Here is a 14,879-nt window from a genome sequence, read left to right on the forward strand (position 1 = left end):
TCTGAGTATTCTTTGTATTTTTACAATCATTGAAAAATGTAAAAGCCATTCCTAACTTGCAGGCTGTAGAAAAACAGGTTGTGGGTGGATTTGGCTTGCAGGACAGGCTTGTATGTGTGACCAGGAAGTCAGAGGCTAATGTTAGGCTCCAGCCCACTCTTCAGTGACTATTTTGTCCTTGAATTGGCTACAGAAGCCAGAGGAAGGTGGGGGAGTGGGTGGTTAGTTTCCCCCAAATCCAAACTGCAGCCCAGCTGTTCTTTTTAATGATGCCATATAATTCAGTAGTGTAGTTTTTGAAGGAAATGTGTGTCTAACTGTAGATAAATTGTGAGGTGTATTTCTATAAATACAACATATGTATCTTTTCTTAAACTTACCAGGGACTGGAGAGGAAGACGACTATGCTGATGATTTTAACAGGTGAGAAGAACGGTTGGACAAGAAATACCTAAATTGTAAGCAGTTTCTGAACAGGAAAGTATGACAGAATTACGTTGGTGCTTACTTTAGTCTTAGTTAATCCAGAATTATACATTGGACTTTGAAGCGTGTTTTTGATTTTACATTAGAATAAGAACATCTGTATTATGTGCAGGGAACTTGGTAAGAATAAGAAAAGGAAGTAACATTGAAGGATCGACTCAGAAGCCAGCAGAAGCAGTTAGGCCACTGGATTGTCAGTGCTTTCGTTCTCCCCTTTCTGATCTCAGTGGGGGGAATTGTCTACATTCGGCTTAAACAAATTGCCCCCTCAAATGGTTTTTCTGATTCACGTGACATTTCTTAATATTTTGTTTTAGGTAATTTTTTTATGTATGTAAAGAAAATATAACCTATGACTTGGCTAATAATTAATTTGGAAGTAATATTTGTTGTAGATATGATTAGAAATTTTAAATCAGAGTTTGAGAATTTTATGTAACTGATAGTTTTTTTCCCCCAATTTAGAATTTGTGTTTACTTCCTAACATACAGTTTTTTGAGAGATGAAATTTTTAAAATCTGGGTTTGCTTCTTTCATGCCATTGTGACCATAGTCACTAGTATGAAGCTTAGTGTTCTCATCTGGTAAATGGACTGGACTATTCCTGTGCCCTTGCTGAGTTATTTTAAGGCTCAAGTGAGATGAGATGTATGGAATTAATGATGTGTAATAGTTTATTCTATTTTATTTAAAGAATTAAAATAATTACATGAAAGATTGAAGAATGCTAGTTACTCTCTCTAAATGTTTATATTCAAAGTTCTTCTTTTTCTTTTTTTTTCCCCCTGAAATTAGTACCAGCCATCGCTCAGAAAAAAGTGAGCTAAGTATTGGTGAAGAGATCGAGGAAGACCTCTCTGTGGAAATAGATGACGTCAATACCAGTGATAAAGTATGATGTGCTTCTCCCGTGGAGCGCTGTCTGTGCCTGTTGCCTTGAGTTACTGTAAAGCTTCAAAACTTTACACTTTTTGCAGGGCAGGAATAGAAAGGCAGACTTAGAGAACAGATGTGGGACACAGGAGGGGAAGGGGGGAGGGTGGGATGAATTGGGAGATTAGGTTTGACGTAAATACACTAGCATGTGTAAAACAGATAGCTAGTGGGGACCTGCTGTATAGCACAGGGAGCTCAGCTCGGTGCTCTGCGATGGCCTAGATGGGTGGGGTGGGTGGCGGGGAGGGAGGTCTAAGGGGGAGGGATGTGTGTACGCGTAGGGCTGATTCACTTTGCTGTGAGGCAGAAACTAACACAACGTTGTGAAGCAATTATACGCCAATAAAAAAAAAAATTATACCAACGAGGAGGAAAGCAGTTCCGTAAAGTTTATGATGGAGTTTCCTGGTCCAAATCTGAAAAGAACGTCTGTAATGAACGTGGAAAATTGTTTTCAGTTGTCGCCTGCTTTGTTAACCGAGTGCTTGGGAAATGCTGGCGTGTTATTACTGGGGCTTCAATTGCTGTGGGTGTAACTGGGCCATGGTGGGTCAGGATGAGAGTCAGAATCGACCACCTCAGGGTGTAGACACTGTAGGCAGGAGGTCCTTTTAAGAGACGTCAGTATCGAAGGTTTGTGTGTATATAAGAGCCCTGTGAATGCAGGAGCTGAAGCAGAGACTGGGGTGTGGAGTGTTCTGAGCAGGCAGGGAGACAAGACAGCAGAAACGGGGAGTCAGGGTGTGAAATTAGGCGTGCGTTTTGGAGTCACATTTGACCTTTGCTTGGGCAGAGAGCAGAAGATGCCTAGGTGTATGATAGATCTGAGATGTAAGGGAGCATCTCAGGATCAGATGTCAGTGCCCACGGTAAACTGTGGGTGAGTCTGCCTTTGAGGTTGTAGGTCGCTACAGCCTGGAGGTGAACCTTGCTTTCCCGAATGAGGAAAGACTCTCCAAGTGCTTGTGGCTGTCAAGGACTGTCATGTAGGGAGAAGGCCTTTGAGAGAAGCAGCATTTTATAATGAATCTGGGCCCGCGTTCCTATTCTTTTATGTATGTGCTTTCTCAGGCGAGCTGCAACCTTTAATCCTGTTTCTTTATTCGTGAGAGGAGGTGTCAATGCCTCCCTCACAGGCTTGTTCTGAAGGTTAAGTGATAATATATAACGTGCCTTCTCTAATTCCTGAGACGGTATAAGTTTGTAATAATTTGTCTTTCTCTTTTTACCTTATGTCATCCTAAAGAGGCCTGAAAATGTTGCTTTAAAGTTACAAAAAGAGCTACAGATGGGTTATTTTAACAGCCAGTCTTCTTGTTCATGTAGAGTTCAGCTGTTAGCTCAGCTTTCAAAAAAATCTCAGAAAAGGAAGAAGAAAGTGAGGGCGAGGACTTCTGCCTGTGCAGCAGTTTGTAGAGCATAAGACGGCGCTTAAGCTACAGCGTAGATGTTAAACATCGTTTAAGACTCTGCTTGCATCCTGACACTAGTTCTTTTCTTTCTTTTGAACAACGAAGCTTGATGACCTGACACAGGACCTGACTGTGTCCCAGCTCAGTGACGTTGCGGATTATCTGGAAGATGTTGCCTAGGCGATGAAAGAAGGAAGTATTCTAATCGGCAGAGGGACAAAGGACTCTGATCAGTTCTTTTTTTTTTTATCCTGGACAATCTCTCTTTGCTGGAATGTCTGCTCCCTGTTGGTGCCTGTGTTCCAAAAAGATTACAGATATTAAAAAAATTAACTGTTGGGCTTCCCTTGTGGCGCAGTGGTTGGGAGTCCCCCTGCCGATGCAGGGGACATGGGTTCGTGCCCCGGTCCGGGAAGATCCCACGTGCCGCGGAGCGGCTGGGCCCGGGAGGAGCCATGGCTGCTGCACCTGCGCTTCAAGAGCCTGTGCTCTGCAACGGGAGAGGCCACAACAGTGAGAGGCCCGCGTACCGCAAAAAAAAAAAAAAAAAAAAAAAAAATTAACTTTTCATTATACTAAACAAAATACTCCTATTTGAGACCATGCGTGGAAGATTCAGTATTCTTAATTTGGTTTAGGTGCGTGCTTCTCTATGGAAGTTGATTACGCTCAAATTCGCTACGAGGAGCGAGTCTGTGAAATGCCAGTGTAAAGCGCGTAACGAAGGCGCCAGTAAAGCCGTAGGGTCCCAAAGCTCCGCGTGCGCACCTGTGGGGCAGCCGCCTGGGGTCAGGCACTTCGGCAGCAGGTGGTCCGTCTGCAGTCAGCGCGTTCGGCAGCAGGTGGTCCTGCAGGTAGTTGGCAGGTGGCCTGGGATTTCTGCAGTCCTGAAGCCCATCACTGTAAGTTACATTTGATAGGTTGACTTTCTTTTATATTTCCTTCCGTTTGGAAGGTTTGTTAGACCATTAAGGTTATATTAAAATACTCGTGTGTGCTACTTAGTTTTGCTTGTTCTAAAGATTAAAATCCAGATGTGGTTATGACTTTTGATTCGTGGGATTGTCTCTGACAGCACTTGCAGTCGCCACGCTATGTCCATGTAAGAAGCTTTATTCACAGGTTCTCCTTGTCATAGTCATAATTTATTATTTGTAAAGATGCCTTGAAACATATTAAACACCAAAATGCATCTGAAACCATTAAGCAGTGCTTTTATTTCAGATCTATAAGTTGGTTATATTAAAATCCAAATTGGACTGTAACAGTAGTAATGGCCTAAGACCATATCCAGTTTGACAAGCTTTATACACTGTACATAGTTTCATTGTAACCCTTAAAAGTTGAGCCAATGATAGAATTTCAGGCAGTCTCGTTTACATTCTATCCATTGTGCTGCTATTTATGTAGGTTGCTGACATTACTGATCCTGAAGTATCAAAAAGAACAATTGGAAGTGATGCATGCATGTTCATGTTGATGTAAGTAAAGCTGTGATTGTGTTAAATTTTGTACTTTTTAATTTCAGTTAAATTAAAGCTTTATATTGTCACCTTTATTAATAAAAGGAGCAAATTAGACCTAATTCATTGATCTCAAGAAGTGAACAGACTTTGTGGTTTGTCTAATGTTAGTTTTTCATTGCATACTAGTCTAAACATTTCAGAAATATTTACTAGGCTCCGAAATGTAAAGGGAAGTGATCATGTATGGATCAAGGTTATGTGACATTAGAATCTGATTTTATACAATTTAAGTGAAGCTGAGCCATGAACACCAAGAGGAAGCAGGACAGAATGTGGGCCAGGGCAGCCTGGGAGCCGCTCTGCCAAGCTGCCCTCAGTCTGTGGGCCGTGATCTCAGTCTCGGTCAGGCTTTTTGTTTCATGTGAGGAAATAGCGCCGCGTGAAGGTGTCGTCTGTTGCTAAAAGTCCCCCAGTGTGCTCGCTGTAAAATGTATTTCCTTGGATGTCATCTCTGTAAAAAGTCATTTTCTATAAAGATTGTGGTTCTGTTCTGGCCCTCTGGAATCTGTGTCAAATGTGTGATTTATTTTTGATATTATTTGATAGGAGCTAGATTTCTGTGCAGTGATTTGAAATCATTTCAATGGAAGGAGCATCGGGGCGTGGCGCTTTAATTTTGCAGAAAACTTTTGAATAGTAGCGTCTGAAATCTGTCATTTTTCTGTTACCCACAGAATCTGATCTTTTTATGGTATCTGGGAGGATGGGGAGAAAATGCCAACTATGAGACTCGCTTTGTCATCAGCAATACATACATCTGATCCGATAGTTTTAATAGCTTAAAATTCAGCTGTGAAAAAGAGCTCTGTTTCCACATGTGTCCCTTGATTAGATAGAAGGTTTTGAGGGTGATGAGCGTTTTCTTTTTGTTGAGAAGTACATATTGAAACATTAACCCAGGAAATACGTTTTTATGGTAAAACCTGTATTGTACGGTGGAGTTTTTCAGATGTTTGTTTGTGTGTCAGATGTCAATAAAAGTCTCGTTTTATTGATGATGACTGAAGTGAGCGAAAGCTCACGCCCTTTGTATTTCGTACTGACAGTAACCAGGCCCCAGCTGTGCTGACCTTGGTCCTGCCCCGATGGCCGCCGCCTGCCTCTGCCCCTCGCCCCTCTTTCCTCGCTCCCCGCCCCAGCGCCGCACAGCACCTGCGAGCTGCCAAGGTGGGTCCTGTCTCGGGGTGTATCTGCCTCTCCTTGTCTGGATCGTCCTGCCCGCCGAATCCTGCCGGGCTGGCTTGTTTCCGGCTCGTTCTCAGAGAAGCTCTAGCCGGAAGGGGATGCCCGTTTTCCCTCCCGTCACTGTCACGTTTGCCCTGTGTATTTTATTCATCTCTCATTGGTGTCTGAGATGCGCTGGGTTATCATCCATAAGCTCCGTTGGAGAAGGGACTTTGTAAGCAGTGTGTATCCCTGGTGCCTGGAGCAGAAGTCGGCCCCAGTACGTGTCTGGTGAGGATCCAAGGCGACCACATGCACAGATCCAGGGGTCTGGGAAGCGCAGGCTGGGGCTGGGCAGCTGCCGCCCGAGGACGACACGGCACGCTTTCGGGGGGACAGCTGACCTTACCCTGAACCCAGGGAGGCCCCTGCTTCAAGTCTGAGGAGTGGCTCAGGGACAGCGGGCCTGGCTGCCCCACCCGCCCCCCCGGGCTGGTCGGAGCATTGCTCCGGACGGACGTGGGCAGGCCTCCTGTCTGCGGCTCAGTGTGGACACTGGCACAGGGCAGCAGCGGGGTTCGAGGTCGTGCACTGACGGCCCCGTTGGACGTGCCGGAGGGCAGCGCTCACCTGGGGAAGAGCACGCCCCACGGCCCAGGTGCAGACCCTCCTGGACTCGGCCTCGGGCTGCCTGGGACCCCACCTGGTCTCTACCCTTGCACACTAACCCACCCCGCCCTCCTGACACGGTCTACACTGCCAGCCCCCATGGTACGAAGGGGCGTATTTGGTGGAAACAAGTGCAGAGGAAATGCACTCTCCTGGGTCATCCACACTGGACGGAGGAGGAGAGTGAACAGCGTGTGACGAAGGCTGAGATGAACCAGCAGAATGGCTTTTCTTGGGGGAAGCGATTCAGAGAACAAAGTAATTTTAAAGTAAAAACCTAATTGCACTACTTGAGATTTGAGAACGTTTGTACCTAAAAAAGGCCGCTATGAAAATGGTGCAGTCAAGATGATCTTTTAAAATTAGTTATCTTTGGCTGCGTTGGGTCTTCGTTGCTGCGCACGGGCTTTCTCTAGTTGTGGTGAGTGGGGGCTACTCTTTGCTGTGGTGCGCGGGCTTCTCATTGCGGTGGCTTCTCTTGTTGCGGAGCACGGGCTCTAGGCGCGCGGGCTTCAGTAGTTGCAGCACACGGGCTCAGTAGTCGTGCCTCGCGGGTTCTAGAGCACAGGCTCAGTAGTTGTGGCACACGGGCTTAGTTGCTCCGCGGCATGTGGGATCTTCCCGGACCAGGGCTCGAACTTGTGTCCCCTGCCTGCATTGGCAGGCGGATTCTTAACCACTGCGCTACCAGGGAAGCCCCCAGAATGATTTTTGATTAAAAAGTTGTTGCGCCAAGTCATTCGATGGACGGATTGAATGATGGGATAATGCAAAAAGAAAAAAATTAGTAACCTCAAAGGTAAAAGACTCCCTGCATGTGTAGCAAAAAGACCAAGGTGGAAACAGAATGGTCAGGAGATGTGGACAGAGGATTGACTAAGGACTGCAGCAGCTATGTGTCCATCCACAGGGTTAAAACTGAGGCAGGAAACATTGGCAGAAACGTGCATAGGTTCAGAGACACCTGAGTGTCTGGATGAGTGAAAGCCAGGCCCACGGCTGCGTGGATCCTGATTAGTGTGAAAAAAAGACTCTTCCAAGATCATTTTAAAGGAATGAGAATGAAATTGCCTGACCGGATGCTACAAGTAATAGAGCAATAACTACAGTTAGGAGGGAAAATGAATTTTGAGCATAGAATTTCTACCCTGATGGAAAAAAAAAAAAAGCAACCTTCCTGCCTTGTAGGAAATGGATCGCAAAGCAAGGTAAGATGGGTCTGGCCTCTCATGTGGCATCAGGCTCCCGTCACGTCTCTGCGGGGCAGTCTGTGCTGCTACCGGCAGTGGGAGGGGACCTGTGGACCCCTCCCCACCTTCTGGAGCACGCTGGGCCTTTACCAGGGCTTTGCCTCTGCAGAATGGTGACTCTGGGTAAAGTCGGGCCTGCTTCCCCGGAACCAATGAAGGAGAAGAGAGGGCAGGGGGTTCCCGGGCCTGCATCTCAGGGTGGATGGAGAGGAATAGGGACAGGGGAGCAAGCAGGATAGAGGTGTCTGGGCCATGCCTTATATACAGGGGTCATTTCTGATATTTTCACCTGAGTTTGTTGTTTTGGCAATTTATGAAATCTTCCGGTTTGATAATGAAATTATTTTTCCCGTAAATGTTTAATTTTCAAACACTTCTAGTTGCTAAAAGCCAATTTGGGCATGTTTTATAAATCACTAGACTATTGGATATGGATCTTAAACTCTCTTTTAAATCATTTATAGTTTGTAAAACTGAATGGTAGCTCTTCCGAAATGGAAATTTTTGATGAATGAGTTCCCTTTTTACTTAAGGCATTTAGCATTTCTCTCCCCTTTCTGTCTCAGTCCATGTGACGTGTGACTTTTTATCTGACCTTACGTTGAAATTTTGGTATACAGAATGCTGTGCTGCACCCACCGTCCTTAGTCTGGTGTTGGGTCTCGACGGCAGGCGCTCCTGCAGCCCCAGGTGCGTTGGCTGTTTGGCTGGGGTGCCACCTTCCCTGACCCCTCTTCCCCATTGCACACACCTGGGCTATGCTTACGCTTTCTCCTCTTTCAAGGCCCAGGTTAGAGGAAGCAAGTGTCTTGTCTCCTCGGTGTGCCAGGTACTTGTCTTCTGTCCCTTTGACTCCCTGCACATCCCGTTGTGGGGGAAGTATACCAGAATTCCAGCAGATGTTTACAAACGTTTAAGGTGCTGGGGGCCAGGTGCCGTGCCGGTGTGCGCACGCTCTGTGCACAGTCGGTAACGGGGACTTGGGAAATGCCACATCTGTGCCGCTGCGTGCTGCTCACGGGCCCTGTGAGAAGGTTACAGCAGGACCACCAGAAAGATGCTGTTCGAGATGATCTTTGGACTTTGGTTCCCTGGAAACTGGTGGGCTGATGGGTTCTGCCCAGGGTTGCCGGACTCACGGGGAATGAGCCAAGGGCCCTTCTGAGGAGGAAGGGTGTCACCAGCAAGGAAGCGTGGGGGCAGCGGAGGTGCAGGGGGCTGAGTAGCAGAGGGATTGGGTGTACATGTTGCAGCCACCGCACAGATCAGGATCCTGGACACCTCACTTCCTGGCTGAGTGCTGTCGGGCGAGTTACTTATCAATGTTCTCAGTCTGCCCATCCGTACAAGGGGGAGTGAGTACTGCCTGACCGAACGGGGCGGTTGTTGTGTAACATAAGTAACGTATACAGAGTGTTGAGCGGTGTTCTTGGCAAATAATACTCAGTAAATATTAATTTTTTTTCACTAAGAAGGTAGGAGTCACAGGACGTAGTTTAACTTGGATGTGGAGGGCAAGGAGAAGAGAGGGTGCCTTGGGTAATGGCAGATGAATTTCTGTTCCTCTCCCGAGGCCTGATTCAGATGCCACTTCCCACCAAGCCTTCTTCCGCCCCCACCCACGAGCTACCCGCAGTGTAACGTGTTCATGGTCTGGGTTTTCCTTGTGTCCCTGTCAGTGGTGTCCCGACGGGCGTTTCTAGCTGTGACTGCACACCACTTAAAGGAGACCTGGTGTGGTAATGGAATGAAAAACACCCAGACTGTTTGAAAAGTCACGGTTTGCCATAAAAATTTACATCAACTATGATTTTAACACCCCAAAATGTGTTGTAATTCCTTTCACAAGAGAATTATGGGATTAAAAGGTAATTTCTTAGTGCACTACAGACTGAGCTGTTAAGGGGTGAGGTTCAAGCTTGGATTTACAGGATGAGCGTCTTTGTTCAGTCTTACTGCTGGGGGTCTGTGTGGTGAAGATGATGGAACGTCAGAAGTTATCCCGACGTTAAAAGCTAATTGTAACAGGATACTTTCTCAGATCGTACCAAACGTAGTAATTCATGAGTTAGATTTTGAATAGAAATAATCACTAGGCTCTTGTCTTATTCGATAACCCAATGAATGAAGAGGAGTGCATCGTATAAATACACTGTAAAAACATTTAGATTTACTACCGATTTGACACAAAATGTTGATGAAGACCATATAACACTATGACATGCTGTATGACGAGAACATTAATGAAAAACTGGTGAATGGACGTAATTAAAAGAGAGCATGTATGTTACTAAAATGTTACTAGTCACTGAAAAAAAACTGAAACGCTATAAATTCCAAACTCATGTGAAAAAAGAACTCGAAAAAGGTTTCCAAAATTTGACAGTTCTAAAACTTTTTTTTTTGTTTGTTTTGTTTTTTGTTTTTTGTGGTATGCGGGCCTCTCACTGTTGTGGCCTCTCCCGTTGTGGAGCACAGGCTCCGGATGCGCAGGCTCAGCGGCCATGGCTCACGGGCCCAGCCGCTCTGCGGCATGGGCGATCTTCCCGGACCAGGGCACGAACCCGTGGCCCCTGCATCGGCAGGTGGACTCTCAACTGCTGCGCCACCAGGGAAGCCCAGTTCTAAAACTTAACATGCATGACATTTCCAAAATGAATTGTAATTGAATTCATCCATCGATGAAACTCTTAAAATATGTCAGTAACTGAAAAACCATTTTGATCAGTCATTCTAGAGTAAAATTATTTTTTTATCTCCATAGGAAGATGTTTTTAAAAGTCATTGTGATATGAAGAGGTGATACCAGAAAGTGTGCCGTTAAAGCAATGTGGGAAGAACGTATTACAAAAATACAGCAGGCAGTTAATGAAAGTATGTATTTTCCTGTATTTTGTGATGTTTGTGGTATTTATCAGATTTATTTATTTTTATTTTTTATATTTTTACCATGCCACCAGTACCTATTTATTATTATTCATGAATGGTCAAAAGACTTACAAGGCCCATTACTATTAGTATAACCACACATATGGAATATCACTTGGTGACATGGAGTGAAAAGGACAGTTTCAGACATATTAAAAAAATACATACACATACACACGTTGCTCACCGTTCACCGCTACAAAAGCAGGAGGCATCAAGCTGCAGGAGTTCCAATATACATAACAGTTGAAACATCTCAAGCGTAAAAACTACACTTAAATAGCAAAAATAAAGTTTCTTCAGACATTTTGATCTGAGCTCAAGCAAAGCAAATAATGAACACCAATGAGTTTTATACTATTTAACACACTTTAAAACATAAAAGGACCAACAGATGCAAAAGTCCTGAAAATGTAGAGGTTATTTGTAGGAATGAACAATGCATTTCATCCCCAAAAAAAAAGTCTACAGCAGACGTGTTTCATCCTGGCTCCCAAATATTTGAGAATCATAATTTACTATGTTCAAACAGCAAGTTAAGCCAGAACGGAATGATCAACAGAAAACTCATTGCTTCAAACAAGGCATTATTGTCCTTGGTTTCCTTAGTTTCACCAGTGCGAGAGCATCGTTCACCTGAGAGACCATGAGTCACAATTAGAGAGCGCTGGTTCAGAACGGTTTCCTTTTCTCTTTATAAAAAGTGCCACATACTTCTCGTTTAAACAACAGCGACAACACACGTAATGCTAATGAAAGGCCGTTTGTCTCCATCTCTTGTCAACGAGGAAAGGCCAGAGTGATTTTTTTTTTTTTTTTTGCGGTACGCGGGCCTCTCACCACTGCGGCCTCTCCCGCCGCGCTCCGGACGCGCAGGCTCAGCGGCCATGGCTCACGGGCCCAGCCGCTCCGCGGCATGTGGGATCCTCCCAGACCGGGGCATGAACCCACGCCCCCCGCGTCGGCAGGCGGACTCCCAACCACTGCGCCACCAGGGAAGCCCCGGAGTGATTCTTTGATTCCAATTCGAAATGGTGTTCACTGGCCAATGCCTAAGGTCTCCAATTTGGAGGAGTCAAGCTGAGCGTTTCTCAGACGTTGTTGTGCTCCTGGGACAGGACTGTCAGTTATCAGTCGTAAGTGGCTGCTGGGGAGCTTGAAGGCGTGTGCAGTTGCGCGTGCTGTTCCATACTTAGTCATCTGCTCATTGCCAGACCAGTGAAAGGTTCCGTTAACTGATGGATCCTGCATCCTCTCCTGTGATAACTGACGACACACAGTGCCACATCTTTGACGTGTGTGGGGAACCGCTGCTGCCGGTGGTCCCTGTTCGCAGACTTGTTGCTGAACTGCACTTTATCAAACAACGGGCACAGCACTTTCCTCAAGCTTTTCAACTTCTCCATACAGGACAGGAATTCTCAAAACAGCAGCTCCTAAATTGTTCTCCAGGACGGCCCTTTCTCCTTCTAGTTTTGTTTTGCCATATAGATTTAGGGGACATGGTACGTCTTCCTCTCCATAAGGTGGGCTTGTTCCAGCAAAAAATAACCGGAGCTAATGTAGATTAGAAATGCTCCGATTGCAGCAGCTTTCTTCCCCGAGTTCCCGGAAGCATCGACATCAGGTTGCCAGGCAGCGTCCGGCTGATTTTCGACATCTGGCCTCTCTGCCTCACAATGTACTGGGACATGGGGCTGAAAGTCATAAGTGATGTGATGAACTGCTTCAGACTCCAAGAGATTAAGCTGCTCACATTTGGGTCTTGCTCTTCTAAAACCACAGCCCACGGCATGCCGATTACTCTGCTGAAATTCTCAGTACACAGCTCTGCCAAGAAGCCTGGTGGCACCAGTAATCGGAACCCGCCAGTTGGGGCTGCTCACTTCCTCCTTCACCAAAGGGCAGTTCACGGGGACGAAGTGGATACAGAGCTCTGTCTCCCGCCCGCCGTGCCCGCCGTGTTGGCGTCGCCGCAGACTTGTTTTCACTCCAGCGCCCTCGGCCCTCCTCCCCTAGGTCCGGGCCGGCCGATCTGTCAGACTTTTAAAATTTATAGTTTGCTGGGCTCTTGTGTCTCTTCAGAGTATGTATGTTTATAGCTAACTTTGTATAGGTCATTTCGTATCCCTCCTCTAGCAGAAGGTAATCCCAGATGTTACAGGCTGCTAAGCGAGGCCCTGCCCTAGTCAATAGGCTAGGAGTCTAGCCAACAGAAAACAGTGGAGACAGAAAAACAGTTTAAGTCTGTTATCAAGGAGCGTTGGTCATTGAAAATATGTAGGCGTCTGAAATTTGAGCAGATTCTGTAGATCAAATGAGAAATATTGAAAGTTTCTTCATGAAACTCGAATCCTGAGAACCTTTGGTGGGAGAGTCCGCAGCGCCGTTGGCACCCATCTCCTCCCCGTTCTCACAAGCCTTCACGCAGCGGGCATGCAGCCTCCTGGCCACCCGTCCAGAGGGACACATCTGGCCGTCTCCCGGGCATCATGCCTGCTCCAGGGGTTTCAGCGTCACAGAGGCACTCGGCAGCCTGCTGCCGTCAGCTGCTTGCTTTGTACCCTCTGGTTCAATGGCAAGCTTCCTGGTTGCAGACAACAGTCTCAGTCTATCCCTAACTTAGACAGAAATGCAGTTTCTTGGAAAGATACAGGGTGAGAATCAGGCGTAAAACCAGCCAGGAGCCTAGGAAGATGGGTAAAGACACAGCCTGGTGGTACCGCAGCAGGATTTTTATTTTTTAATTTTATTTTTTCCATAACATCATATGGAAAAACCCGAACAAACTTCTTGGCCAACCCTATACATATTGGATGCTCAGTTGTTCGAGCACCATTGGAGAAAAAACTGTCCCTTCTCCACCGAACTGCCTTTACTCCTTCATCAGAAATCAGACTGCATTAAATTTGACGTTTATAAAGACCCCTCCCTGAAAGTTTCTCAGCCAGCAAGACTGTTTAGTACATACCACAGAAATGTAAGGAATGATAGATGTATTCTCATTTGTTTTTACCTTGCCTCTTAAAACAAATGATTTGCATTGGGAACTGTTACTAATGGCTGTTACTAATAACCGCCACTCATAGTAACAGACAAAAGCAGCTGAAGACAACCTTTTCAGTTGGTGGAGCGCTCTCCCAGGAGGATGGGAGTTCACCAGGCAGGAACTTTGTTTCAGTCACCGCCGTCCCTATAGGTCAGTGACAGATGCTCCCAACAGCTCAGGGGGAATTACTTGTTCCTGTTTTACAGGTAAGACTGTGTAAGTTGTAGAGGCGGGACCTCAGCATTTTCTGACAAGATGAGCAGGGCTTCTATCTACCGGCAGAACCAGGACGTAGTTCAGAGAGCGAGTTGTGGAGTCTGAGGAGTGGGGCTGCTCACTGCAGACACATCGGGTAGTGATTTGCATTGAAGTTTTGGTTGAAATCTGTACGGTGGCCTAGACTTGATTCTGATGGTGGCGAGGGCAGGGCCGGAGTGGACACACCTTGGTAATTTTTCCACGCCCGTGTTTATTTGTGTTGTCCTGAAAGTCGAGCTGGGGTTTCCTGGGTGGGGACTGATTATCCCTAAGAGTGATAACCAGATTTGTTTCCTTTGCTCTAGTGTTTCCCCTTCTGTGGTGAGGTGGTGAGGGCCAGATTGCTGTCACCTTACCCCTTTCGGGGGTCTGTACTGTAGGTAAGAAACCCGGAAATAAGAATCTACAGGCTTATACGCACATTGTTCCTCTCTCCTCCTGAGAGAGGGAAAGCGACTCGACTCTCCCAGTATAAGTAAATCCTCCTCAGGAAGAAAGGGGGAAGGCTCCTGGGTTCTTACTCTTTGGAATGTAATTAAATGTCTCCAGGAGGAGAGACTGCTGGAATATCTCCACGGCTCCAGGGTCTCAAACCCTTTTGAAATGTAAGCACAGATCATGAGAAAGGTGAATCTCTATTCAGTAAAGACCTGCCCTTTGTCCAAGGTCCCAGTAAAATTTGTTCCGTAAGCCCTAACCATGCAGAAATACAGAAATATTTTCTCTGCAGCCTACGGTCCCACACCCAGTTGCTGGGTGTAACTCACCGAAGAACAAGCTGGAATAGCTGAGACAAACTTCGGGGCCAGAAGATGGTCAGGGTGTGCATTGCAGGCCGGAACATGCCGTAATGCAGCTCCTCTCACTTTCCAGTAATTTAAACAGCTTTATTGAGATACGTACACACCATGCAGTTCACCCATGTCAAGTGTTCAACAGTTTTTAGTCTATTCACAGAGTTGTGCCACCGTCACCACAGTCAGTTTTAAAATATTTTCATCACCACCAAAAAGAACCGCATACCCACTGGCAGTCGTTCTCCCTTTTCCCCACCCCTCCGACCTTCCCCCAAGACAAGCACTCCCTGACTCTCGAGAGTTGCCTCTTTTATAAATGGAATTATACGATATGTTATAATATGTGTTCTTTCGTGACTGCCTGCTTTCACTTAGCATAACGTTTTCAGGGTTCATCCATGTC

At 46.2% G+C, this 14,879-nt stretch overlaps 1 protein-coding gene and 1 pseudogene across 1 annotated transcript in view; one reads left to right on the forward strand and one right to left on the reverse strand.

Moving 5' to 3' along the window:
* Positions 1–3,076, forward strand: part of CEP43 (centrosomal protein 43) — a 28,961-nt gene extending 25,885 nt beyond the window's left edge. Inside the window, exons 13-15 of the mRNA XM_024744916.1 lie at positions 384–423; positions 1,283–1,379; positions 2,941–3,076. Coding sequence (XP_024600684.1) covers positions 384–423; positions 1,283–1,379; positions 2,941–3,015 — 212 coding nt within the window. The 3' untranslated portion in view covers positions 3,016–3,076. The remainder of the gene's footprint in view (positions 1–383; positions 424–1,282; positions 1,380–2,940) is intronic.
* Positions 3,077–3,513: 437 nt separating this feature from the next.
* Positions 3,514–14,523, reverse strand: LOC112399639 (methionine adenosyltransferase 2 subunit beta-like; annotated as a pseudogene).
* Positions 14,524–14,879: the final 356 nt, after the last annotated feature.

The sequence above is a fragment of the Neophocaena asiaeorientalis genome, unplaced genomic scaffold (assembly GCF_003031525.2).
Source record: "Neophocaena asiaeorientalis asiaeorientalis breed wild unplaced genomic scaffold, Neophocaena_asiaeorientalis_V1.1 scaffold649, whole genome shotgun sequence".
NCBI classification, from domain to species: Eukaryota; Metazoa; Chordata; class Mammalia; order Artiodactyla; family Phocoenidae; genus Neophocaena; species Neophocaena asiaeorientalis.